Genomic DNA, 27,354 nt, shown 5'->3' with positions numbered 1-27,354 from the left:
CTGCCTTCAATCTTTCCCAGCCTCAGGGTCTTTTCCAGTGAGTCAGCTCTTTGCGGCAGGTGACCAAAGTATTGGAGTTTCAGCTTCAGCGTCAGTCCTTCCAATGAATATTCAGGACTGATCTCCTTTAGGATGGACTCGTTGGATCTCCTTGCAGTCCAAGGGACTCTCAAGAGTCTTCTCCAACACCACCGTTCAAAAGCATCAATTCCTCGGTGCTCAGCTTTCTTTTTTTTTTTTTTTTCATTTATTTTTATTAGTTGGAGGCTAATTACTTCACAACATTGCAGTGGGTTTTGTCATACATTGACATGACTCAGCCATGGAGTTACATGTATTCCCCATCCCGATCCCCCCTCCCACCTCCCTCTCCACCCGATTCCTCTGGGTCTTCCCAGTGCACCAGGCCCGAGCACTTGTCTCATGCATCCCACCTGGGCTGGTGATCTGTTTCACTATAGATAATATACATGCTGTTCTCTAGAAACATCCCACCCTCGCCTTCTCCCACAGAGTCCAAAAGTCTGTTCTGTACGTCTGTGTCTCTTTTTCTGTTTTGCATATAGGGTTATCATTACCATCTTTCTAAATTCCATATATATGTGTTAGTATGCTGTAATGTTCTTTATCTTTCTGGCTTACTTCACTCTGTATAATGGGCTCCAGTTTCATCCATCTCATTAGAACTGATTCAAATGAATTCTTTTTAATGGCTGAGTAATATTCCATGGTGTATATGTACCACAGCTTTCTTATCCATTCGTCTGCTGATGGGCATCTAGGTTGCTTCCATGTCCTGGCTATTATAAACAGTGCTGCAATGAACATTGGGGTACACGTGTCTCTTTCAGATCTGGTTTCCTCAGTGTGTATGCCCAGGAGTGGGATTGCTGGGTCATATGGCAGTTCTATTTCCAGTTTTTTAAGAAATCTCCACACTGTTCTCTATAGCGGCTGTACTAGTTTGCATTCCCACCAACAGTGTAAGAGGGTTCCCTTTTCTCCACACCCTCTCCACCATTTATTGCTTGTAGACTTTTGGATAGCAGCCATCCTGACTGGTGTATAATGGTACCTCATTTTGGTTTTGATTTGCATTTCTCTGATAATGAGTGATGTTGAGCATCTTTTCATGTGTTTGTTAGCCATCTGCATGTCTTCTTTGGAGAAATGTCTGTTTAGTTCTTTGGGCCATTTTTTTGATTGGGTCATTTATTTTTCTGGAATTGAGCTTCAGGAGTTGCTTGTACATTTTTGAGATTAATCCTTTGTCTGTTGCTTCATTTGCTATTATTTTCTCCCAATCTGAGGGCTGTCTTTTCACCTTACTTATAGTTTCCTTTGTTGTGCAAAAGCTTTTAAGTTTCATTAGGTCCCATTTGTTTATTTTTGCTTTTATTTCCAATATTCTGGGAGATGGGTCATAGAGGATCCTGCTGTGATTTATGTCGGAGAGTGTTCTCCTCTAGGAGTTTTATAGTTTCTGGTCTTACATTTAGATCTTTAATCCATTTTGAGTTTATTTTTGTGTTTGATGTTAGAAAGTGTTCTAGTTTCATTCTTTTACAAGTGGTTGACCAGTTTTCCCAGCACCACTTGTTAAAGAGGCTGTCTTTTTTCCATTGTATATCTTTGCCTCCTTTGTCGAAGCTCAGCTTTCTTTATAGTCCAACTCTCACATCCATACATGACTACTAGGAAAACCACAGCTTTGACTAGATGGACCCTTGTTGACAAAGTAATATCTCTGCTTTTAAATATGCTGTTTAGGTACAAGCCCCATATCTCAGAATTCTCACAAGAACTCCAATAGCTGGGTGGCCTCATGTTCCTTCACCCCATTTAACAGACGAGAAAACACAAGTGGGGGTCAGGATCCACATCTGGTCTATCTAACCCCAAGCCTCCTTCTGAATACCCAGGCTCTGCTGCTTCCCAGGGTAATGTGACCTTAAGGAAGGTCACAGGGACTCAGGCCAAGTCTGAAAACAAGAAGAACCTTCAAGCAATGGCAATGTTGAAGTTGCTGGGGAGGCGGGTTTTGAGTGATTCTGAAATCACATTCTGTGGCCACTTGTCTGAGAGGTCTAAGTGGAAATTCCCTGCTCCATGACCAACTCTATCATTTAGAAGCAAGAGTCTCTGGGCCTGAGGTGTAAGGGGAGCTCAGAACTTTAAACTCCTTTCTCCTGGGGAGAGGGGTCACCAGGTGCCATGCATTTACTCTCGACTGTGTGCCAACCCTTCTACTTGTAATCATGACAACAAGCCTCAAAGAGTGCATGTCGGCCCCAGCTTCAGATGGGAAACTTGAGGTTCAGAGAGACAAACTAATGTAATTAATGCCATACACAAGCTAGAATTTGAAGCCAGATTTGCCTGATATCGAAGTAGAAATTTGTTTTCACTGCACAGTTTCAGATGCTGTTCATAATTTAGTAGGATATCTTACCATCTAGAAACATATTGGATGACATAGGAGACACAGGAGACATGGGTTTGATCCTTGGTTCAGTGTTGGATCCCCTGTTGAAAGGCATGGCAACCCACTCTGGTATTTCTGTCTGGAAAATCCCATGAACAGAGGAGCTTGGCGGGCTACAGTCCATGGGGTCGCAAAGAGTCAGAAATGACTGAAGTGACTTAGCACACACGTAGACACACACACACACAAGGACATTGGAACACTTAGAAGGATATTGGATCACCTGGAAGGATACTGGGTCACCTGGAAAGATATCTGATCATCTAGAAGGATATTGGATTATCTAGAAGGATTGTCTGATCGTTTAGAAGGATATCTCAAGTACTTCCTACCAAAGTTTGAGTCTACTTGCTTTTCCTCTCATGATCTTCATTTGCGTTGTGATTACTCACATTCATGGACTTATAAATGATACACAAGAACATACAAATGAAAGCTGAACAGCTGGAAGGATTTTCGGAATATGAACAGACCAGCGTCACCAACACCAAAAGAGAAGGACCGTCGGTAGCATCCCTAAAGCCCTCTTAGTAACCCCACCAGTCACCGCACCCTTCAACGGGTAGCCACTGTCCTGACTTCTAAAAGCACAGATTAGCCTGACTGTCTGGAAGCTCACATAAATCTCTCCTACAATCTGTACTCTTTTGGGTTCAACATAAGGTTTGTGAAGTTAATCCCTGTTGTTATGTATAGCTGTGGTTTGTTGGTGTGGTAAAATCACACAATCTACTATTCTGCAACAGACAGACCTTTGAGTGGTTTCTGATCATTTAATTCACTTGCTTTAGTTCTGCTTTGGTACAGCTGCAGAAAAGTGGGTCACTCTCCCACAAAGGAATTTCAATCTCTCCCTCCTCCTCGCTTGCCAGAGTGTGTCAGAGATGAAGTGCAGAAGACCCCAAGGAAGCCCAGCTCCTTTCTTTATATTTTTTAATTTATATTTTTGTTGAAGGATAATTGCTTACAGAATTTAGTTGTTTTCTGTGAAACCTCAACATGAGTCAGCCATAGGTATACATATTTTTTAACCTATTTTTCTATTTTTTTAATTTAATTTCTATTTTGTATTGGAGTGTAGTTGATTTATCATGCTGTGTTAGTTTCAGAGGTACAAAAAAGATTCAGCTCTACACATACATGTATCTGTTCTCTTTCAGGTTCTTTTCTAATAAAGGTTCTTACACAATATTGAGTAGAATTCCCTGTGCTGTACAGTTAGTCCTTGTTGATTATCTACTCTATATACAGTAGTGTGTTGTTAACCTAACTCCTAATTTTTCCCTCCCCCATCTTTCCCCTTAGTCTGTCAGTCCGTTTTTATTTTGTAAATAAATTGACTCGTGTCATTTTTTTCCAAAAGATTCCACATATAAGTGATGTCATAGAGTATTTGAGTTTCTCTGCTTTTCTTCACTTAGTGTGAACATCTCTTGGTAAGCCCAGCTTCTTTCAGGTTCCTCTTCCCCTGCAAACCTTCTGCATTAATAATAATAATTCTGAGCTGCATCTAGCCCCCTCTGGCAGGTTTCATCACAGATGGAATCCAGGCAGTGGGACCATTTCAGTAAATGGGACTTTGTGGGAAGGGCTGACAGAGGAGCCTGGCAGGTTACAGTCCGTAGGGTTGCAAGGAGTTGGACACAACTGAAGTGACTTAGCACCTGAGTCAAGCAAAGGCCTCTGGTCACTGGCTGAAAGGGGGTGTCTCTTAGGAGATGGGGGTTCCCCGTCTCTGCAGTGAGGTTGGGGGCAGCAGGCTCCAAGCTCTGCCAGCTCTTCTCATTCCCACCTCCATCTATGTTGGCTAAGAAAGTAGCCCCTGGGTACAATGACTCACCTGCATCATGGGGATTCGGGCAGTGCCTCTTTGCACTTCCTCTGTGTGAACCACTTAGAACAGTGCCCTGCATGTAGTAGGGGCAGCTCTGGCTGACCTGTATTCTGACCCAAATTCTGCCACTCACCTGCTGCTGCATGACTCTGGGCGTGTTCCTAACCTCGCTGGGCCCACCGCTGATGGTAACTATTCTTAATAGAATTTGCACTTCAGGGTCTAAGCCCTCTCTGGCTTCCTTCATCGTCCACCTGGAGATCTTGATGAATCATAGGTGAACAGTATCACCAAGTGTGTCCCCACTGTTTCCAAGGAAGTGAAGACACAGATTTGCTGGAAAGTCTCAGGAAATGATCGGTTCCATCTATTATATGCTGCTGATGGAGCCAAAAGCTAGGGAGTTTCTAAATTTCTACCAATTTCAGAAAAAGGAAGAACACTAAGAACCTTTCCATCTTCTGATTCAGCAATTTCACTTCTGGAAATCTGTTTTAAATAAACTTCCCTTTTAAAATAGACAAAGATTTATTGTTATCATAGTCTTTTCTCTTCTTTTCTTTGGTCACATAGCATGGGGGACCTTAGTTCCCCAAAAGGAGATCGAACCAGCACCCCCTGCAGAGGAAGCTCAGAGTCCTAACCACAGGACCGTCAGGGAAGTCCCCAGAGTGTTTCCTATATGATGAGCAATGGTAACCTAAAAGTCATAATGAAAAAAAAAATCGATAGAAACAGACCCAGGAACAAAAATGATAGGATTAGTAGATAAAGATATTATGACAGTCTTACACCTGTATTGTATATGGTTAAGAAAATAGAGGAAAACTTGAACCTGTCAATTAGAAACATAGAAAAAGAAAGTGAAGTAGCTCATTTGTGTCTGACTCTTTCTGACCCTACGGACTGTAGCCTGCCAGGCTCCTCTGTCCATGGGATTTTCCAGGTAAGAATACTGGAGTGGCTTGCCATTTCCATCTCCACGTGATCTCCCTGACCCGGGGATCTAACCTGGGTCTCCTGCACTGCAGGCAGGCTCTTTACTGTCTGAGCCACCAGGGAAGCCAATTAGAAACATAGAAGATATTAAAAAAAAAAAAAAAAAAAAAACTAGATCAATTTTCTAGAGAGAAACAAATACACTGAGATGATAGAGTGGATAGGATGAATGCAGATTAGACAAAGTAAAAGAAAAGGTTCGTTATTTATTCTGTTCATCTTAAGCAGTGAAGGTGCAGATGAAGATGATGGTGGTGGGAGTGACCGTAGCTCACATTTGCTGGTTTCTGGCTACTGACTGAGCTCTGTCCGGTATCACCTCATGTAATTCCCACAAGCCTATGAAGGATGTGCTATGGTAATCAAGCTGGCCCCTATGGTGCTTTCCCAGGACAGACCTGCCCTCATTTAGGTCCTCCACCTGCTGCTCACTATAAAAAAACTTTAACCTCGAGGTCTTCCCCAAGTTCCAAAGAATACATTTAATCAGAAAAGTAAGAAAAATGTAAAGCCAAAAGTAAGTAGTCAAGAAGGCAAAAACAATAAGTTTAGCCATTATACAAAGCCAAGGACCTTCAGTTCCTCCTTCAGGGCTGTTCTGAGCCAGTCTTATGAACTGTTTCACAGACTCCACCATGTGGAAGAAGTTACCTGTAAGGTGTCACAAGCACATAGACTCCAGACGATTGGAACCAGAAGGTTGAAGCTATTGACCCCTTAATTCTCTTACCACCAACCAGTCAGAAGAATGCCCACAGGCTGACCACACACCCCCAAACCCCTCCCCCTCATCCTGTCTTTAAAGCCTTTCCCTGAAAGCCACTATGGGAATTAAGGCCTTTTGAGAAAGAGTTGGACAAGACTGAGTGACTGAACTGAACTGAACTGAGCATTGGCTCTGTGGACTGCTTGCCTAGTGCCCTGCAATAAACGACACCCTTGCTTCACCATGACCTGAGGTCAGTAGACTGGCTTTTCTGGGCAAGCAGACTCAAGCTTGGTTCAGTAACACTCTCACCACCCTGTTTCACACGTGAGAAAATGGAAGACACGGAGCTGAGCAGCTTTCTCCCAGTGAAGCAGCTGGAACGCTAGGGAGGCAGCCTGGGCTTGGGTCCCACCTCCCGGCCTCTTCGTCTCCATGTGATGCTCCATAACCTGTGTTGTGGTCACTATAACGGCATTCTCTCTGCGGGTGTGTTGTGTGAACTGTGTTGTGTGTATGTGGTCTCTAAACCCCACGGCCATCAGAGGAGAGAGGGACAGTTGTCTCCACATTGTCCATGTTCTGCAAATAAGGAAAGCAAGGCTCTTGAGGTCGAGTGATTTGCCCAGGGTCCCAAGCTGGTAGGAGAAGAAGCTAAAGTTTGAATGTGGTCCCTTTGAACTGTGCCCTGGGACCTCTGGGGATGTCTGGGACAGCAGATTTTGAAGACTTTTTGCAGCATCTATCAAGTCGTCTCTCCCACTAGGGCAAAGACTTCTGGAATCAGCAGAAGTCCTGGGTCTTTTTGCTTCTGCCCGATTGATACCCACTCAGGGGGAAGCTGGGGCTCAGAAGGGTAAACACAGATCTAGAAGAGTGCCCAGGAAGGTCACCCATTGGTAAGACCATAAAGGAGTAACTACAGAGATCACATGGGGGAGGCATGCCAAAGAATATGCCAGCGAGATTGCATGTATTTGCTGCTTAGTATTTTGCATGCAGATTGCTTTTTCATGTATGAGATGATCAGCTAATGACTGAGTCTAGGGATAAAGGTAAATTCAATTTTAAAGAGACAGGGAAGAGGGAGAGGGAGATCACCCAGCAGTGACTTGACTTTTTTTGGGGGGATAGACCAGTTAGCTGGCAGCAAAGAGGTCAGCCTGTGCTCTATGTTTTTGAAAGCCATCTGACGGGCACAGAAGAAACCCAACTTCTGCTCTCATGGACTCTCCAGCAAACCTTAGAAGGTTCCTGGTAGAGCGTTTGTAGTAGACTATCCATTTGTAATGCCAAGCATATCCTGCCATCAGCATCTCCACCCTAGTTGGGCTGGGTCCACATCATTTGCCTCCTTAGGAGTCCCATTTTAAACTGGGGCAGACCTTCTGCAGGAGAAGTTGTCAACACATATCAATTGCCTTCAAATTGTGTGTGTGCTTTGACTCAGCAAGCCCACTTAAGGAGTAGACCCTAAAGAAACAATTCTGGGCAGGGACGAGATTTCATCTCAAAGATTTCTTTCACTGTCCTGCTGAGTGGTCTAGAATAGTACAGCTTTGGAAATAACCCATATGCCCAACAATAGGGGGTTCTTTAAATGAATGGCATACAAGACTACCTTTCAAAATGTTTCTGCAGAAGGTGATTTAACAACATAGAAATATGTTCAAGTTATTTTAGTAAATGAAAAGAGAGACTACAGTGTTTTACCTGTAGCATTTACCTAATCTGGTCAGGGAGACGTGTGGAAAGATATATATATATATATATATATATATATATATATATATATATATGTATAGTAATAGAACCAGGAAAACATTGACACCAAGATCTTAATGATGGAGGCAACGTAAGTGCCCATCAATGGATGAGTCCATAAACAGATGTCATTTTATGTATGTGTGTGTGTGTGTGAGTGTGTGTGTGTGCAACATGTTAAAATAGAGAGTAAAATGGTGGTTACCAGGAAGTAGGGGACATGGAGGCCTAGGACAAATTTTGTATAGGTGTATGAACTTGCAACAAGTAGTATATGAGGCCTAGAGACAGTATAGTGAATATAGACAACAATGTTGTGTTATAATCACCAAACTTGCCTAGAGACTAGATCTTAATGATTCCAACCACAAAAAGAAATTGTAATTATGTGACGTGATAGAAATGCTAATTATTGCGGCACTAACACTCAGATTATGATATATACATGTATCAAATCAATATATTATTAACTTAAATTTACACAATGTTATATGTCAATTTCATTGAAAAAATTAATGATGATGAATGGATTCACAAATGATTTTAAATTTCTTGTAGCTGTTCATGTTTTCCAAATATTCTATGCCAAACATGCAATCAAAAACATTTTTTAAAGATATTAAAAACAGAAATAATAAAACTCCGCTTTGCCAGAAAAGAGGAAACACAAAGAGCATGGGTGACCTCCGCCAGAGCTGAGCTGGGAGGGGTGGGAGCGAGTTTGGCGGGTAGGGGTCATCTGATATAAGGGGCTGCTGGCCGAGAGGGGACTTCCAGCAGCCGGCTCCACTGCTCTGTGCTGGGATCATGGACCTTTCCCTCCTCTGCACACTGGTGGTCTTCGCTGGTAAGTGGGGGCAGCACCCACAGCCGGGAAGGCAGGGAGGGAAGCCGGGATGCCCTGTGTCTCTTTCCTATCGGAGCTGCTGGGCTGGTCTCACAGCCCCGGTCTCCACTATTCGGCCCCTGCAAGGAGTCATCAGTGGCTCAGTCCCCTGGAACAGTGGCTTCGGTCAGAGAGCTATGGGCGGCCAAGCAGTGTGGCAGGAACGGACAAGAAGCTAGAAGTTCAGAGACTGGGGTCCAGCTGAACTGACGTCTGTGGTACTTTGGACACAAACTACAGAAATGGATCTGCTCTCCTGTGTCCCTCTCACCAGATAATAGTGATCTCTTACATATGCATACGTCTCCACACCTTTAGGGGGCTTTCCTGTGGCCCAGTCAGTAAAGAATCTGCCTGCAATGCAAGAGACCCGGGTTCGATCCCTGGGTTGGCAAGATCCCCTGGAGAAGAAAATGGCAATCCACTCCAGTATCTTTGCCTGGGAGATCCCATGGACAGAGCAGTCTAGCAGGCTAGATCCCTGGGGTCGAAAGAGTTGAACACAACTTAGTGATAAACCACCACATTTTTGGAACAGTTTCAGCACCCTTGACCCTGGGGGTTCTGTTGTCCATTGGGAAATGGTGAAGTTTCCACCTGATCTTTAACAGATCAGATGTTGCAAATCCAGTTGCTAGCAAACTGGACTTTTTACTTGTTGATCCATCTCAGAATATGTGATATGAGAAAGGATTTGCATTTCATTTTTTAATGTGCTTTACATTATTTTGGGGGCTCGCAAATTCCCGAGAGGAACACATCACCAGGGTTACAGTGAAAACCATTAGGAAAACTGCAGTCAAACTACAGAAATTCATTTCTCAGATGCAAAGAGACAATACAGCGTAGAGATGAAATACACAGATGAACCTGCATTCAGATGCTGGCTCATCAGTTTCTGGTGGTATGACCTTGGCCAACTCCCCCTACCCCTCTATGTCCTCATCTGTAAAGTGGGCACAATAACATCCTCTTCACTGGGTTGTTAGAAGGACTCTAATGAGAAAAGTTATACAAAACGCTTAGCAAGTGTAAGTAACAGCGCGCAGTAAGTTAGCACACAGTGCACACATGAGTTAGCGGTGAGACATTGCCCAACCACTGTCGCTAACCCTTGGGAGAAGGGGCTCCATCCCTCTCAGCGACAGCTGAGGATGGAAAAAGCAGCCAAGGCAGGAATCACTGTCAACCTGAGTCAGTGTCCCGAAGCCCTCTTGACCACAAGTTGAGCTCCTCGATTCCCCAGGGCTGGGAGGACCTCACTGCAAAACTGTAAGAAAAAAGACCACCGAAATCACCCTGAATCCAAGCTGAACTTGCTTGGCGAGGAACAGCTGTAGAATTCAGGTGTGAATTTGTGTGGTGACTTCTAAGCTGAACTAGAAAGGCCTGAGGTGCACAAGGGGATGGAGGTGCAGCAAAAGGTGAGATTCCGCTTTCGGATCCCTGGCTGGCCTATTGGGTGGACATTAACTCTCTTGGCCGTGGGCTGTTTCTGGGGCCTCATCACCAAATCTGGGGTTCCAGGGGGCCTGGGGTCATTCCTCAGCACAGTCAGAATTAATAAGGTTTCTCTTTAACATCTGTAGAGCTAGAGCCACCGTGGCAAACTAGAGCGGCGATGTGGATTCCACACACTGGGGACACGACCTACCTGCAGGTCCCAGACGCTGCCAGTCACCGTCTAGCTGCCGCGCTGGGGGCTCAGGCAGTAACGCATCTGCCTGAAATGGACCCAGATTCGATCCCTGGGTCGGGAAGATGCCCTGGAGAACAGGATGGCTATCCACTCCAGTATTCTTGCCTGGAGAATCCCATGGACAGAGGAGCCTGGCAGGCTACAGTCCGTGGGGTCACAAAGAGTCGGACACCACCAAGTAACTGTCACTTTCTTCACCAGGCAAGCTCCCTGCTTTGGATGGCATCCCCGGCCCACTGCATGAATTCATCCCAGCCCCAACATTGCCCAGTGGAGGGCTCTCCCCTGGTTATTACTCACTTTATTTGAGTGTAGAGCTTTCACTATAACACCATTTACTTGAGGGTAGGGGGTGAGCGTCCAAAACTGGGGTCACCGAAAAGGACCTCCCCAGCCCAATCTCTCTGAGACTCTGGGCTCCATCTCTGTTCTTGGGTCATCCCCTGAGGTTGCACACAGGTACATTCCAGTCCCCTTTGCATCTCGTCTGTTTCCCCCAAATTCTTCCCTAAATCCATTGACTTAATGTATGTTATTTCTCCTAGCTCAATGTAATGTTTCTCTCTCGCAGTAAAATGAATTCCCCTTATGATCAATTCTAACCAGAAGATATTATAACTGAAGTGAAAAATATTCATGAAAAACATTGATTTCTAAATCACACTACTTCCCAAAGGAGTCAGGCATGTTTTTTTAAAAGAAGCCTTTTTTTTTTTTTTTTTTTTTTTAATGATTTTATTTATTTTATTTTATTTTTGGCTGTGCTGGGTCCCCGTTGCTGGGTGAGGTTTTTCTCTAGTAGCAGTGTGAGGAATTCTGGCTTCTCTTGTTGTGGAAGGAAGGCTCTAGGGGGCGTGGGCTCAGTAGTTGCGGCTCCCAGGCTCTAGAGCACAGACACGATAGTTGTGGTACACGGGCTTTGCTGCCCCTCGGCACGTGGGGTCTTCCTGGACCAGGGATTGAACCCGTGTCTCCTGCACTGGCAGGCAGATTCTTTGCCACGGGGCACCCAGGGAAGCCCCGTGCATACTATGTGGGTTCTCTATGGGCTGCGGGGGGAGTGGGGGTGGTGGGGAGCATCTTCCTGCTGTAGAGTGTGAACCCCGAGACGGAGAGCAGGACCCGACGGCCCTGGGTTTCAACCCTGCCCCTCTGTCTACCCGCTACTGTGACCTGAACAAGTTACTGAACCTCCGTGCGTTCATTCCTCTCGTGGGGATTAAAAACAGGATTTATGGTTCCAATATTGCTTTCTTAGTTTTCATACATATACCATGATGAGAGGAAACTGAATGGGGAGGTATATGTGACCTCTTTATATGATCTTGGCAACTTTTCTCTACATCAAGAATAAACCAAAATAAAAAGATTAAAAAAAAAAAAGAGTATCTCACGGGATGCAAGGAGTCAATAGATCACTACATGAAAAGATCCCTAGTAATCACTTATCAATTGTCATTATATTTTCAACAGCCATAGGGTTTGTTGTTACTTTATTATCCAAGGTCATTGGTTTGGCCCAGGCAGAGCAGAGGTGCCAGGCCTGCAGCCCACTGGACTCCCCTGAGTCTCACGTTCTCTCCTTGTGTCTGGGCTCCTTGGCAGGTGTGGTTCCAGCCGAGGGCGACATACTGGACCTGAACAAGATGATCAAACAAGTGACGGGGAAGACCCCCGTCTTCTTCTACATGTCCTACGGCTGCTACTGCGGATTTGGTGGCCAAGGCCCACCCCGAGATGCCACGGACTGGTAATTCCTCCCAATCGTGCTCTGCCTCTACCCAGGGACCCGCCTCTTTCCTCTCCTCTTTCTTCTCCGTCCATTTATTCATTTGGTACCAGGGGCTGTTGAAGCCTAGCCTGAAGGATTTTGAGCATTACTTTGCTAGCGTGTGAAATGAGCACAATTGTGTGGTAGTTTGAACATTCTTTGGCATTGCCTTTCTTTGGGATGAGAATGAAACCTGACTTTTTCAGTCCTGTGGCCACTGCTGTTTTCCAAATTCCCCTGGCTTATTGAGCGTCATGGATGCTTTTACAGCATCATCTTTTAGGATTTGGAAGAGCTCAACTGGAATTCCATCACTTCCAATAGCTTTGTTCCTAGTCATGCTTCCTAAGGCATACTTGACTTCACACAACAGGATGTCTGGCTGTAGGTGAGTGATCACACTATCATGGTTATCCAGGTCATTAAGACCTTTTCTGTATAGTTCTTCTGTGTATTCTTGCCACCTCTTCTTAATCTCTTCCACTTTTGTCACATCCTTACCATTTCTGTCCTTTATTCAGCCCATCATTGCATGAAATATTCCCCTGGTATCTCCAATTTTGTTGACGAGATCTCTAGTCTTGCCCATTCTATTGTTTTCCTCTATATCTTTGCATTGATCACTGAGGAAGACTTTCATACCTCTCCTTGCTCTTCTCTGGAACTCTGCATTGACTTGGATTTATCTTTCCCTTTCTCTTGTCTTTCGCTTCTCTTCTTTTCTCAGCTATTTGTAAGGTATCCTCAGACAACTATTTTACTTTCTTACACATCTTTTTCTTTGCGATGATTTTGGTTACCGTCTCCTGTACAATGTTCCGAACCTCAGTCCATGGTTGTTCTTCAAGGCAATCTGTCTAGCAGATCTAATCCCTTGAATCTATCAATCCCCTCCAAGGTATAATCATAAGGGATTTGATTTAGGTCTTAGCTGAATGGTCTCATGTTTTTCCCTGCTAGGAACTCCACTGAGCTCCGATCCAGCCCCAGCCCTTCTGGAGGGTTCCCCAGAGTTTCTGAAGGCTGCCTTGCACTCTCAACCCCAAAGTAGTTAGAATAGCCACAAACACTTCCCTTTGCCATTGAACACTGATTTTAAAAAGTCCCACTTCTTTTTGCCATGATCTCACTTGGCTTTCACAGCAACCCAGGGATCTGCCAGAGGAGGGATGAGAGCCAGCCAGGCCTGAGGTCAGCACCCTCACCCGCCACATACAGGCTGTATGATCCTGGGCAGGTGGCCGGACCTCCCAGAGCCTCAGTTTCCTCATTTGTGAAATGGGGATAATACTAGTACCTCTATCCTAGAGCGGCCAAGAGGATTAAGAGAGAATTCCTCAATAGAGCAGGTGCCTGGTACACAGGAGGGAATCTTCCCTCATAGCTCAGAAGGTAAAGACTCTGTCTGCAATCCAGGAAACCCGGGTTCGATTTCAGGGTCAGGAAGATCCCCTGGAGAAGGAAATGGCAACGCATCCCAGTATTCTTGCTTGGAGAATCCCATGGACAGAGGAGCCTGGCGGGCTACAGTCCATGGGGTCGCAAGAGTCAGACACGACTTAGAGACTACACCACCACCTGGTACACAGGAAGCACTCGAGAAGCTCTAGCTAGAAAGAAGACTAGACCCTGCAGGCCTTGACTTCTGAGGCGGACACGCAGTTTCTGCTCTGGGGCAGGGGCAACCTGAGACTCGAGTCCGCCAAGGACTCACCCACCTCCTGTCCTCTCCTCCCAGGTGCTGTCATGAACACGACTGCTGCTACGGTGACCTGACTCCCCACGACTGTGACATCCGCTACGACCACTATGACTACACCTTTTTCCGGGGCAAAGTCCACTGTTGTGAGTGCCGGGGCCTCCGGGTTGGAGTTGGAGCCTGAGCAAAGGAGTTGTCGCACACATTGCTTTCACGCGCTGTGTGACAAAGCCCAGGCTGCTCAGCCTCTCTGTTTTTCTCATATGTCCAGTGGCGATATCTGGGCTGGGAAGGAGAGGCAGCAATAGGGGTAGGAGTACTGAGAGGTCCCATAGAGACTTTGACCCCTTAGGATCTGGAAGGCTGCCAGACCTCAGCATAGATCCCAGACCCGCCGCTGACCACTGTGTGACCTTGAACACTTTGCTTACCTTCTCTGAACCTCAGGTCCTCCTCTGAAACTGAGGATGAGAACAGTATTCTGCTGCATAAAGTTAACTGAAAAACTAAAGAAAGAGGAGACACAACGTGCCCTGCAGATGCATACTAGATAAATCACTCAGGCTACCGAGGTTCAGTTCAGTTCATTTCAGTCGCTCAGTCGTGTCCAACTCTTTGTGACCCCATGAACCGCAGCACGTGAGGCCTCCCTGTCCATATCAACTCCCGGAGTTCATATGCAAACCCATGTCCACTGAGTCGGTGATGCCATCCAACCATCTCATCTTCTGTCATCCCCGTCTCCTCCTGCCCTCAAACTTTCCCAGGATCAGTTCTTCAATGAGCCAGTTCTTTGCATCAGGTGGCCAAAGTATTGGAGTTTCAGCTTCAGCATCAGTCCTTCCAATGAACACCCAGGACTCATCTCCTTTAGGATGGACTGGTTGGATCTCCTTGCAGTCCAAGGGACTCTCAAAGAGTCTTCTACAACACCACAGTTCAAAAACATCAATTCTTTGGCGCTCAGGTTTCTTTATAGTCCAACTCTTGCATCCAAACATGACCACTGGAAAAACCATAGCCTTGACGAGATGGACCTTTGTTGACAAAGTAATGTCTCTGGTTTTCAATATGCTGTCTAGGTTGGTCATAACTTTCCTTCCAAGGAGTAAGCATCTTTTCATTTCATGGCTGCAGTCATCATCTGCAGTGATTTTGAGCCCAGAAAAATGAAGTCAGCACTGTTTCCACTGTTTCTCCATCTATTTCCTCTGAAGTGATGGGACAAGATGCCATGATCTTAGTTTTCTGAATGTTGAGCTTTAAGCCAACTTTTTCACTCTTCTCTTTCACTTTCATCAAGAGGCTCTTTAGTTCCTCTTCACTTTCTGCCATAAGGGTGGTATCATCTGCGTATCTGAGGTTATTGATATTTCTCCCCACAATCTTGATTCCAGCCTGTGCTTCCTCCAGCCCAGCGTTTCTCATGATGTACTCTGCACAGAAGTTAAATAAGCAGGGTGACAATATACAGCCTTGACGTACTCCTTTTCCTATTTGGAACCAGTCTGTTGTTCCATGTCCTGTTCTAACTGTTGCTTCTGGATCTGCATACAGGTTTCTCAAGAGGCAGGTCAGGTGACCTGGTATTTCCATCTCTTGAAGAATTTTCCACAATTTATTGTGATCCACACAGTCAAAGACTTTGGCATAGTCAATAAAGCAGAAATAGATGTTCTTCTGGAACTCTGCCTTTTCGATGATCCATTGAATGTTGGCAGTTTGATCTCTGGTTTCTCTGCCTTTTCTAAAACCAGCTTACACATCTGGAAGTTCTCGGTTCACGTAATGCTGAAGCCTGCCTTGGAGAATTTTGAGCATTACTTTACTAGCGTGTGAGATGAGAGCAATTGTGCGGTAGTTTGAGCATTCTTTGGCATTGCCTTTCTTTGGGACTAGATTGAAAACTGACCTTTTCCAGTCCTGTGGCCACTGCTGAGTTTTCCAAATTTGCTGGCATATTGAGTGCAGCACTTTCATAGCATCATCTTTGAGGATTTGAAATAGCTCAACTGGAATTCCATCACCTCCACTACCTTTGTTTGTAGGGATGCTTCCTAAGGCCCATTTGACTTCACATTCCAGGATGTCTGGCTCTAGGTGAGTGATCACACCATCATGACTATCTGGGTCATGAAGATCTTTTTTGTACAGTTCTTCTGTGTATTCTTGCCACCTCCTCTTAATATCTTCTGCTTCCGTCAGGTCCATACCATTTCTGTCCTTTATTGAGCCCATCTTTGCATGAAAGTTTCCCTTGGTATCTCTAATTTTCTTGGAGATGTCTCTAGTCTTTCCCATTCTGTTGTTTTCCTCTATTTCTCTGCATTGATCACTGATGAAGGCTTTCTTATCTCTCCTTGCTATTCTTTGGAGCTCTGAATTTAAATGGGTATATCTTTCCTTTTCTCCTTTGCTTTTCATTTCCTTTCTTTTCACAGCTCTTTGTAAGGCCTCCTCAGACAGCCATTTTGCTTTTTTGCATTTCTTTTTCTTGGGGATGGTCTTGATTCCTGTCTCCTGTACAGTGTCACGAACCTCCATCCATAGTTCATCAGGCACTCTGTCTATCAGATCTAGTCCCTTAAATATATTTCTCACTTCCACTGTATAGTCATAAGGGATTTATTTGGGTCATACCTGAATGGTCTAGTGGTTTTCTCCACTTTCTTCAACTTCAGTCTGAATTTTGCAATAAGGAGTTCATGATCTGAGCCATAGTCAGCTCCCAGTCTTGTTTTTGCTGACTGTATAGAGCTTCTCCATCTTTGGCTGTAAGGAATATAATCAATCTGATTTCGGTGTCGACCATCTGGTGATGTCCATGTGTAGAGTCTTCTCTTGTGTTGTTGAAAGAGGGTGTTTGCTATGACCAGTGCATTCTCTTTGAATAACTCGATTAGCCTTTGTGCTGCTTCATTCTGAACTCCAAGGCCAAATTTGCCTGTTACTTCAGGTGTTTCTTGACTTCCTACTTTTGCATTCCAGTCCCTTTGATGAAAAGGATATCTTTTTTGGGTGTTAATTCTAGAATGTCTTGTAGGTCTTCATAGAACTGTTCAACTTCAGCTTCTTCAACATAATTGGTCAGGGCATAGACTTGAATTACCCTAATATTGAATGATTTGCCTTGGAAATGAACAGAGATCACTCTGTCATTTTTGAGATTGCATCCAAGTACTGCATTTCGAACTCTTTTGTTGACTGTGATGGCTAATCCATTTCTTCTAAGGGATTCCTGCCCACAGTAGTAGATATAATGGTCATCTGAGTTACATTCACCCATTCCAGTCCATCTTAGTTCGCTGATTCCTAGAATGTCAGTGTTAGCTCTTGTCATCCTCTGTTTGATCACTTCCAATTTGCCTTGATGCATGGACCTAACATTCCAGGTTCCTATGCAATATTGCTCTTTACAGCATCGAACCTTGCTTCTATCACCAGTACCATCCACAAATGGGTGTTGTTTTTGCTTTGGCTCCATCCCTTCATTCTGTCTGGAGTTATTTCTCCACTGATCTCCAGTAGCATATTGGGCACCTACTGACCTGGGGAGTTAATCTTTCCGTGTCCTATCTTTTTGTCTTTTCACGCTGTTCCTGGGGTTCTCAAGGCAAGAATACTGAAGTGGTTTGCCATTCCCTTCTCCAGTGTACCACATTTTGTCAGACCTCTCCACCATGACCATTCATCTTGGGTGGCCCCACACGGCATGGCTTAGTTTCATTGAGTTACCGAGGTTACTGTTCATTTTTCCTTCATCATCGGTTCTTAGAGCAACCCATTAGGCATCATCCCCCCTCTGGTGATCATTTTCTTGTTGTTGTTGTTGGTCATTAAGTTGCATCTTACTCTTCACAACCCCACGAACTGTGACCCGCCCGTCTCCTCTGTTCATGGAAATTCCTAGGCAAAAATACTGGAGTGTGTTGCCATTTCCTTGCTCGGGGATCTTCCTGACCCAGGACTTGCACCCACATCTCCTGCTTGGCGGCCGAATTCTGAGCCACCTGGGAAGCCCTGATCTCCATTTTACTGACAAGAAAACGGAAACCAGAGTGAACTGTTTTCTCAGGGTTACACAGATACACATGAGAAAGCCTGGGCTGTAACCCAGGTCACCAAGTCCCAGGGTCCACGCCCAGAGAAAGGCGGCAAGTCCCGGGGCTGGAAGCTGAATGGGCTCACCAACTGTCCCTGTTAACTGAGAACTTAGCGGCAACAGCTGTAATGGCCAGCATTTATTGACCACTTAAATGGCAACCCACTCCAGTACTCTTGCCTGGAAAATCCCATGGACAGAGGACCCTGGTAGGCTACAGTCCAAGGGGTCACAAAGAGTTGGGCATGACTGAGCGACTTTACTTTACTTTACTATGTGCCAAAGGCTTTGCCTACTTATTTTAATCTGAATATATATATATGTATCCATATTCTTTTCCCTTATAGATTATTACAAAATACTGAGCAGAGATCCCCATGCTATACAGTAGGTCTGGCTCTCTTATCCCCATTTGACAAATGGTGAAACTGAAGCACCATGGCCCGTCTTTCCTCAGAGTCTTTGCACATGCTGTTCCTTCTGCCAGGAACAGTCCCTCTCCTCCACCCTGGCTTTCCAGAGTAGGAGCAACAGCTCGCTCTTCTGATCTCAGCTCAGATGGCTTTTGACACTCAGTCAGTCCCATGGGTTACCAGCTCAGGGCCCCTGCATTTTTCCTTACTCCCGGGTAAGCACAGTTGCACTCACTGCTGTGAAGGGCAGGGAAGCCTGGCACACTACCATCCGTGGGGTCACAAAGAGTCAGACACGACTGAGCGAATGAACAACAACGACCACACACCTCTCCAACATCTGCCCCCTGCCGCCCCCCCCCCACACTCCCAGGGGAGTGTGAACTCGCATGTCCATTCTGCTCTCCTCTCCCTCCTGGGACTGCCGAAGGATAGGTGCTCAGCTGTTTACTGAACGGATGAATGAACGAAGGAGCAATGGCACCCAGGGAGGTCATGCCCCATGCCCAAGGTCACAGAGCCAGAGTTCAAGGAGCTGGGAAGGGCACCAAAGGCTGGTCAAGGGCTGAGCTGCCTTCAAAGCTCCCATCCAGGGGCCACACCCACCCCGCCTCGGGAAGGGGCAGACCGCTTAAGTGCCTTCCTCCACCCTCTCACAGCCACCAAGGGGAGCTGGTGTGAGCAGCAGCTGTGTGCCTGTGACAAGACATTGGCCTACTGCCTGCAGCGGAACCTGAACACCTACAAGAATGACTTGCGTTATCTGTCCAGCTGCGAGGGCGAGATCCCCGAGTGCCAGACCCTCTAGCCTGTCCCTCAGCATTTTGAGCTCCGGGGAAGACCCCCAGGACCACTGGCCACACCCCCAACCCCAGTCTGGCGCCTTTAAAGCACTCCCGGGAAGAGGAAGGGTATTAGCCTCGCCCCTAGCTCCCACATGCCTCTTGGACCTTCTGAATCTCCCCAGCTGTCTCCTCTGAGGGTGGATTGAGATCTTAGGAAAAACCAAGGCCCGGAAGGAGCCAGGGGAGAGTGTTTGGGCCAAAGCGGTGGGCACTGGGGGCAGGGTCGGGGGGGTGGGGTGGGGCAGGTTCTCCCTTCATGACCACTCACCAGGCCCCTCCAGCCTCCCCATGCCCCTAAAACACCATCCAAGCAGCTGCCAGAGTGGTCTCTGTAAAGGGCGATACGGATGTTTCTGTCCGTGGGATGCCACTTCTTCAAACCCCAAGGCCCCGAGTCCTGCCTCCCGCTCCAGCCCATCCCCCCCAGTCGTCCCAGGTCACACATGTACCTATGGCTGATTCAGGCTGATGTGTGCCAGAAACCAACACAATGTTATAAGGCAATTATTCTCCAATTAAAAATAAATAAATGAAAAAAACCCCACAACCCCAAGGCCCTGCACCATCCAGGACGGGGCGGGGGGCGGCGGGCGGGGAGCCTGGGTCCCGTTTCTGCCTGGCACTGTGTCCTTCTCCCTTGGAGCCTTGGGGAGCCTCGCAGACTTGCCTCATGCCTGTCTTGGACTCACTGCAGCCCTGGTGCCCGAAGCCCAGAAGGGGCTCAGGAAATACTTTTCGAGCGAAGGACTGGACCGAGCCGCCAGCTGCCTGGGCTCCAGGCACTGGGTCTGCAGGCCATGGGACTTCCGGGCACTCTTTCCTCTCTGGCTGCCAGGCATTTGCTCAACCTGGACTTCTGCAGTGATGCTCCGATGGCCTGCTGTCTCCCAGGTAGCTAAGCCCACCCTAGGCTCCTCGGGGTCCAAGGGCCGCTTCCTCTCAAGTTCCAAGGGCTCACTGCCACCCTCAAGCTCCCGCGGCACTTCACGGGTCTTCACCTTGCTGAGCTCCCACCCGCGTGGCATGCGGTCTTCTGGCCCGCTCGAGCAGACTGGAGTTCCGGGAGGGTGGAGTCCGGGTCTCTCGCATCTCCGCTTCCTCTGCTCCCCCAGGTGCTAGGCGCGCAGTCAGTGCTTTGGAATCAAAGGAGCCCCCAGAGGAGAGACGGAGGTGGGGGCAGGTGGAGTTCAGGCCCCACCCAGATCCCCTCCTGGCCCAGGTCCCCAACCCAGGGGTCGACTGCCAAGTCTGTATTTTGACCTCCTTTACTTGAGGATTTCCCCAGGCTGCTGGGCGCTGCTCTGCCTATCACCCACCCTTCCTTGCCCACCTCTAACCAGTGAGTTGGGAGATACCGTGAAGGGCATAACCGCCCTCTCCCCGCCTGATGCAAGACCATCTGGGTCGTACACTGTTTGCCCCAGAGCTCCTCCTGGGTCAGGGTAGATGTCTTGATTTGTGCACTGGCCAACCTGTTTTCCTCTTTCTCCTGTAGGTTTCTCCCTAAGGGCATTTCCTCAATCAATCATTCCCTTGCCCAGGAATTCTTATCTCAGGCTTGACTGTTAGGGAAACTGCCTTCAGATGGATGGATGGATAGATGGTGAATATATTCTTACAAGAAGTCCCAACCTGTCATTCATATATGCTTAGCCGTGATTCCAGCTACGTGGCCGGGGCACCTGGAGCCACCCACACCCTCCGGTCTGTGACACACATCTGTGAAAGAGCTGACTGAGTGGTTTTCGTTCCATGTGAAGCTCAGAGGCTAATGCCGGAGAGCATAGTAGAGGCTCCGAACTATGGGTGCCAGGTTCAGATTCCAAGGACTTTATTGGCAGTCCAGTGGCTAGAAGTCTGCAGTTTCACTGCCAAGGGCCCAGGTTTGATCCCTGTTTGGGGAACTAAGATCCCAAAAGCTCTGCAGTTCAGTGCAGTTCAGTTCAATGGCTCAGTCGTGTCTGACTCTCTGCGACCCCATGGACTGTAGCATGCCAGGCTGCAGCATCCCCCACCACCAACTCCGGGAGCTTACTCAAACTCATGTCCATCGAGCCGGTGATGCCATCCAACCATCTCATCCTCTGTCATCCCCTCTCCTCCTGCCTTCAATATTTCCCAGCATTAGGGTCTTTTCCAGTGAATCAGCTCTACACATCAGGTGGCCAAAGTATTGGAGTTTCGGCTTAAGCATCAGTCCTTCCAATGAACACTCAGGATTGATTTTCTTTAGGATTGACTGGTTGGATCTCCTTGCAGTCCAAGGGACTCTCAAGAGTCTTCTCCAACATCAGAATTCAAAAGCAGGAGTTCTTCAGTGCTCAGCTTTCTGTATAGCCCAACTCTCACATCCATACATAACTACTGGAAAAAGTGTAGTCTTCACCAGATGGACCTTTGTTGGCAAAGTAATGTCTCTGCTTTTTAATATGCTGTCTAGGTTGGTCATAACTGCAGTGCACCCCCCCAAAAAAAAGTCATTATCCCACCGTCTGCCTTGTGAGCTTATATGAAAAAGCTAGGTTTCCTTGTGTGTGAAGTTAGATGGAAATAAGAAAATAAGATGAAGCCACTATACTAAATAAGGTTAATGTGTGTTAAGTCTTAGCACAATTCTTGACACATGGTAATTTCTCTTTTAAAATCCAACTGTTACTTGTTGTTGTTGAGTGCTAAGTCATGTCTGACTCTTTATGACCCCGTGGACTGTAGCCCACCAGGCTCCTCTGTCCATGGAGTTTCCCAGGCAAGCATACTGGAGTGGGTTGCCATTTCCGTTCTCCAGGTAATAGTCCCGACCCAGGGATGGAACCCAGGTCTCCTGCATTGGCAGGCAGATTCTTTACCGCTAAGCCACCTGGGTGTTGTTGTTATACAGAGACAAAACCTGAAACCTGAAACCCCCTCTTTTCACCCACTTCTTCTCTCCTTTCTGCACCGAACCTGTGTATGTTAGATCATGACACATGAGGTCTACTCAAGATACAGGGTCAAGAGCTGGTGTCCTCACTGGCTCATCAGAGTGCCCAAACTGTGGCCTTGTGACAGTACCAGTGTTGGCAGATAAGGACGTTATTATCCCCATTTTACAATGGAGACCCTGAGGCTCGGAACCGGAACAGGAACCTCCAGGGGGTCCTCAACCAACAGAGCCCAGAGTCAAGGCACCACTCCCACTGCCACGCTTCCCACTCTGCTCCCTGGCAACCCCTCCCATTCACACTGGTCAGGAAGCTTTCCAGCCAAAAACTCTGACTCAGTGAGTTTCAACAACAAGTGACGAGACATCTAGCAGGAAGGTGGCTCTTGAGTGGCTTGATGACGTCATCGGCTCCGGTTTCCTTCCTGGCCATCCTCCCTGGGCTGTCATTGCCCTCTGGGCATCTCGCTTCCTGTCTCTAAGATAGCAGCTACTGTCCAGACGTGAAAACACCCAGCAGAGGAAACGCTGTCTGTTCCTGTCTCTTTAATATGCCCTACTGCCACCACCATCTAGCAGACCTCCTGCTCAAGACGTAAACCATGATGGCCCCAGATGATGCAATTACCCTGGTTGGTTTATATTTCTCAGGATTTATTTACCCCTGATGCTGTGAAAGTGCTGCACTCAATATGCCAACAAATTTGGAAAACTCAGCAGTGGCCATAGGACTGGAAAAGGTCAGTTTTCATTCCAATCCCAAAGAAAGGCAGTGCCAAAGAATGCTCAAACTACCGCACAGTTGCACTCATCTCACACGCTAGCAAAGTAATGCTCAAAATTCTCCAAGCCAGACTTCAGCAATACGTGAACTGTGAACTCCCAGATGTGCAAGCTGGTTTTATAAAAGGCAAAGGAACCAGAGATCAAATTGCCAACATCCAATGGATCATTGAAAAAGCAAGAGAGTTCCAGAAAAACATCTATTTCTGCTTTATTGACTACGCCAAAGTCTTTGACTGTGTGGATCATAATAAACTGTGGAAAATTCTTCAAGAGATGGGAGTACCAGACCATCATACCTGTCTCTTGAGAAACCTGTATGCAAGTCAGGAAGCAACAGTTAGAACTGAACATGGAACAACAGACCAGTTCCAAATAGGAAAAAAAGTACGTCAGGCTATATATTGTCACCCTGCTTATTTAACTTCTATGCAGAGTACATCATGAGAAATGCTGGGCTGGAGGAAGCACAAGCTGGAATCAAGATTGTTGGGAGAAATAACAATAACCTCAGATATGCAGACGACACCACCCTTATGGCAGAAAGTGAAGAGGAACTAAAAAGCCTCTTGATGAAAGTGAAGGAGGAGAGTGAAAAAGTTGGCTTAAAGCTCAACATTCAGAAAGCTAAGATCATGGCATCTGGTCCAATCACTTCATGGGAAATAGATGGGGAGACAGTGGAAACAGTGTCAGACTTTATTTTGGAGGGCTCCAAAATCACTGCAGATGGTGATTGCAGCCATGAAATTAAAAGACACTTACTCCTTGGAAGGAAAGTTATGCCCAACCTGGATAGCATATTTAAAAGCAGAGACATTACTTTGCCAACAAAGGTCCGTCTAGTCAAGGCTATGGTTTTTCCAGTAGTCATGTATGGATGTAAAAGTTGGACTGTGAAGAAAGCTGAGTGCCAAAAAATTGATGCTTTTGAACTGTGGTGTTGGAGAAGACTCTTGAGAGTCCCTTGGACTGCAAGGAGATCCAACCAGTCCATCCTAAAGGAGATGAGTCCTGGGTGTTCATTGGAAGAACTGATGCTGAAGCTGAGACTCCAATACTTTGGCCACCTCATGCGAAGACTCATTGGAAAAGACCCTAATGCTAAGAAGGATTGGGGGCAGGAGGAGAAGGGGATGACAGAGGATGAGATGGTTGGATGGCATCACCGACTCGATGGACATGGATTTGGGTAGATTCCGGGAGTTGATGATGGACAGGGAGGCCTGGCGTGCTGCGATTCATGGGGTCAGAAAGAGTCGGACACGACTGAGCGACTGAACTAAACTGATTGACCCCTGAGAAGGGACAGGGGTCAATGTCCCTGAGGGGCAGGGAGCTGCCAGAACCGAGGCTGTTGGGGTTGTTCATAGGATGGTGTTGGGTGGGCAAGTTTCGGGCTGGGTCGGAAGGAGGACTCAGCCTGGAGCACCGTCTGTGAGCCAAGCACCTAGTGCTGGTGCCTGGTGATCACATAGCAAGTGATCAATTGATTGTTGAACGAATGAACAAGTGGATGAATGAATGAATCCCAGGCTGGTAATGACATAGGACTTTGGAACAAATCTTGGGATGTGCAGGTGGGAGCTCAGGGAAGCCAGGACTGAGCACCCAAGGAGGAGGACTTCCTGCCCAATGAGTTCTCATTCTGGGTCCATTTCCAGCCGCTGGAGTTGGATAAGAGGCACAAAGAAAGGAGAGATTCACGGGCAGCTTCTGTCCTCCACCCCCAGGATGAAGGAGGCAGATGGAAGGACACTTACAGCGCTTCCTCTTTCCTCCGGGCTCAGGCTTGGAAATGGCAGAGGTGGGGCAGGGTGGACAATGAACACCTGGGGTGCCCACTCGCCCACTGCTATTACCTCCCCCAGAACACTGGAATTAACACCTGTGTTTTCCAGCTGCAGAAACTGAACCTTGACATTGAGTCACTTGCTGATAAGTGGCAGCGCTGGGATTCGAACCCAAGTCTCTCTGGCTCCAGGGCCGTGTCTCATCCTGCCTCCCACACTTCTTACTGAAACAGTTGTTGACTCAGCCCTGGGTACACCGGGGTGAGGGGGTGAACAGCTACACCCAGAGATGAGGCAAGGGTGGGGTACAGCAAGACAGGATCCTGGGGGAAGGTATAGTGAGTAATAATTATACTGACAATAAGAGTTGTGCTCAGATCAAGCCCCCACATTGGGAGCACTTTATCATGCACAAATCTCCTTCCCACCATTGGCTGCTCCAGTCCTCACCTGGATCAATCCGCACCTGGATGTAGCGTTCTGTCTCCGCAGGACGGGCGCCTAGCCCAGGGCAGTGACGGGCAGATGACTTCCCCATGTCTCTGCCTGTTTTTCCAGCTGGATCTTGCGCCTTCCTTTTCAGTGGGATGTGAAGGTGGGGCTGGGGCCCCTGTCATTGCCCCTCCCCCTTTGAGAGGGGACAGTAGTGGTCACACTTGGGGTCCTTGACATCCTTGCTGAAGTGAGCCTGGGAGCTGATCTGACCCCAGGTCAGCTGGACCATCCAGAGTCAGGACCTGCTGTCTCTCTCTCTCTCATTCTTTTTTTCTCACTTAAAAAAAGAGAGATTTTAAGACAGTTTGTAAAACCTCAAAGCAGGTCAGAGAAGGTGGGCTGAGGGCTGCCAGTCTGTTCTCACTGCGTTAGGTTCCTGGCCAAGCCGTGCCCACCTTGGGGCTTCTCCTGGTGGGCACTTCCCTGAGCTCTTTGCAAAATAGGCCCCTTCTCTCGTCCGGAGCTCAGCTGACAGTCATGCCCCCAGAGAAAAGGCCCCTGCTCTCCCAGCCTAAAGCCTCCACCTCCCCACCCTCGCCTACTCCCTGTCTCCAGCCTTATTTTCATTCTCTGCTTCACACTCTCTGACGGTTTTCCTCATCACTTACTCATTCATCCACTAATCTGCATCACCCCAGAGCTTCACGAGCACGTAAACATGACAAACTCAGGGAGGGACCACAACTTCCCCAGCAACCAGACCACACCAGGGTCATGGGAAATATCTGTTGAATGAATGAGTAGTGAGAGGACAGCTCACCTTCTTTCTCTAAACTGGGTTACTTCCCAGCTGTGTGACCTTGGACCAGGAGTTTTACTTCTCTGATTCTCAATTTGTGATCAGTCAGATGGGGTGACACCACCTACCTCTTAAGACTGTTCATGATTTCCATGAAAGGGAATTTTTTTTTAACCAAACTTTCATCTCTTTCCTGATTAATAGCACATCTGGTTGGTGAGAAGGCTGAGAACAGAGTGAAAGGGGTGGGGTGTCCAGATTTCTAGGGTCCCCCTGGTGGCTCAGATGGTAAAGAATCTGCCTGCAGTGCAGGAAACCAGGGTTCAATCCCTGCTTTGGGAAGATCCCCTGGAGATGGGAATGATTACCCACTCTGGTATTCTTGCCTGGAGAATCCCATGGACAGAGGAGCCTGGCGGGCTACAGTGCATGGGGTCAGAAAGAGTCAGACGTGACTGAACGATTAACACTTTCAGAGAGGAGGCATGTTTTATCACCTCCCTGCTCCCTTCCTTGGACTATCAGAAATCAGCTGCCCATCCTCTGCCAGGAACACTCCCTTATTCCCAACAGGCCATGGAAGTGAGGTCCAAGGTCTTTCTCCATGTGGGCCACTTTGTCTGCAACCCTTCCAGGGGCCGGGCTGGGCTGGGGCCAGCAGAAGCTGAGGCTGTTCTGACCCCTCGAGGATCTAGCCCTGAGATGAAGCCGCCTCTGCTCCTGGCTCTGCTGATGGCAGAATGTCCCTCCCAGGCCCCAAACACCCCAAGTCTGGGAATCACAGAGCAGAAGAAAAAATCACTTGTGGTATCCTCTGGCTTCCCAAAAGGGAGACGAGAAAAAGCCATTTTCCGGGTTTCCTTGTGATAAAAACCTTATGTATGTTTTCTTCTTTACAGAGATGATGCTGTGAACGTGCTGCACTCAACATGCCAGCAACTTTGGAAAACCCAGCAGTGGCCATAGGACTGGGAAAGGTCAGTTTTCATTCCAATCCCTAAGAAAGACAATCCCAAAGAATGCTCAAACTACCGCACAATTGCACTCATCTCTCACGCTAGCAAAGTAATGCTCAAAATTCTCCAAGCCAGGCTTCAGCAATACCTGAACCAAGAACTTCCAGATGTTCAAGCTGGTTTTAGAAAAGGCAGAGGAACCAGAGATAAAATTGCCAATATCCGCTGGATCATCAAAAAAGCAAGAGAGTTCCAGAAAAACATCTATTTCTGCTTTATTGACTACGCCAAAGCCTTCGACTGTGTGGATCACAATAAACTGTGGAAAATTCTTAAAAACATGGGAATACCAGACCACCTGACCTGCCTCTTGAGAAACTGTATGCAGGTCAGGAAGCAACAGTTAGAACTGGACATGGAACAACAGACTGGTTCCAAATAGGAAAAGGAGTACGTCAAGGCTGT

At 47.1% G+C, this 27,354-nt stretch overlaps 1 protein-coding gene across 2 annotated transcripts; it reads left to right on the top strand.

Annotated features, from left to right (window-relative positions):
* Window positions 1-8,565: 8,565 nt before the first annotated feature.
* PLA2G2D (phospholipase A2 group IID) lies at window positions 8,566-26,949 on the top strand. 2 transcript variants are annotated; one of them, XM_061147821.1, is made up of 4 exons: window positions 8,566-8,635; window positions 11,979-12,123; window positions 13,883-13,989; window positions 19,018-19,405. In XM_061147821.1, exons 1-4 carry the CDS (start codon window positions 8,596-8,598, stop codon window positions 19,164-19,166), a joined length of 441 nt encoding a protein of 146 aa, XP_061003804.1. In that variant the 5' UTR covers window positions 8,566-8,595; the 3' UTR covers window positions 19,167-19,405. The 2 variants fall into 2 exon arrangements, with proteins under 2 accessions (XP_061003804.1, XP_061003805.1); XM_061147822.1 differs by lacking the exons at window positions 13,883-13,989; window positions 19,018-19,405 and adding an exon at window positions 26,833-26,949.
* The last annotated feature ends 405 nt before the right edge of the window (window positions 26,950-27,354 follow it).

The sequence above is a fragment of the Dama dama genome, chromosome 8 (genome assembly GCF_033118175.1).
Source record: "Dama dama isolate Ldn47 chromosome 8, ASM3311817v1, whole genome shotgun sequence".
NCBI classification, from domain to species: Eukaryota; Metazoa; Chordata; class Mammalia; order Artiodactyla; family Cervidae; genus Dama; species Dama dama.
The sequence above is the reverse complement of the archived record's forward strand: the minus strand, read 5'-3'. Positions and strand labels throughout refer to the sequence as shown.

Excerpts from the sequence above, each read along its gene's own strand:
- PLA2G2D (XM_061147821.1), top strand. The coding sequence starts at position 8,596 with ATGGACCTTTCCCTCCTCTGCACACTGGTGGTCTTCGCTG. Across the intron at positions 12,124-13,882 it reads CCCCGAGATGCCACGGACTG|GTGCTGTCATGAACACGACT; the intron begins GTAATTCCTCCC and ends CTCTCCTCCCAG. Across the intron at positions 13,990-19,017 it reads CCGGGGCAAAGTCCACTGTT|CCACCAAGGGGAGCTGGTGT; the intron begins GTGAGTGCCGGG and ends ACCCTCTCACAG.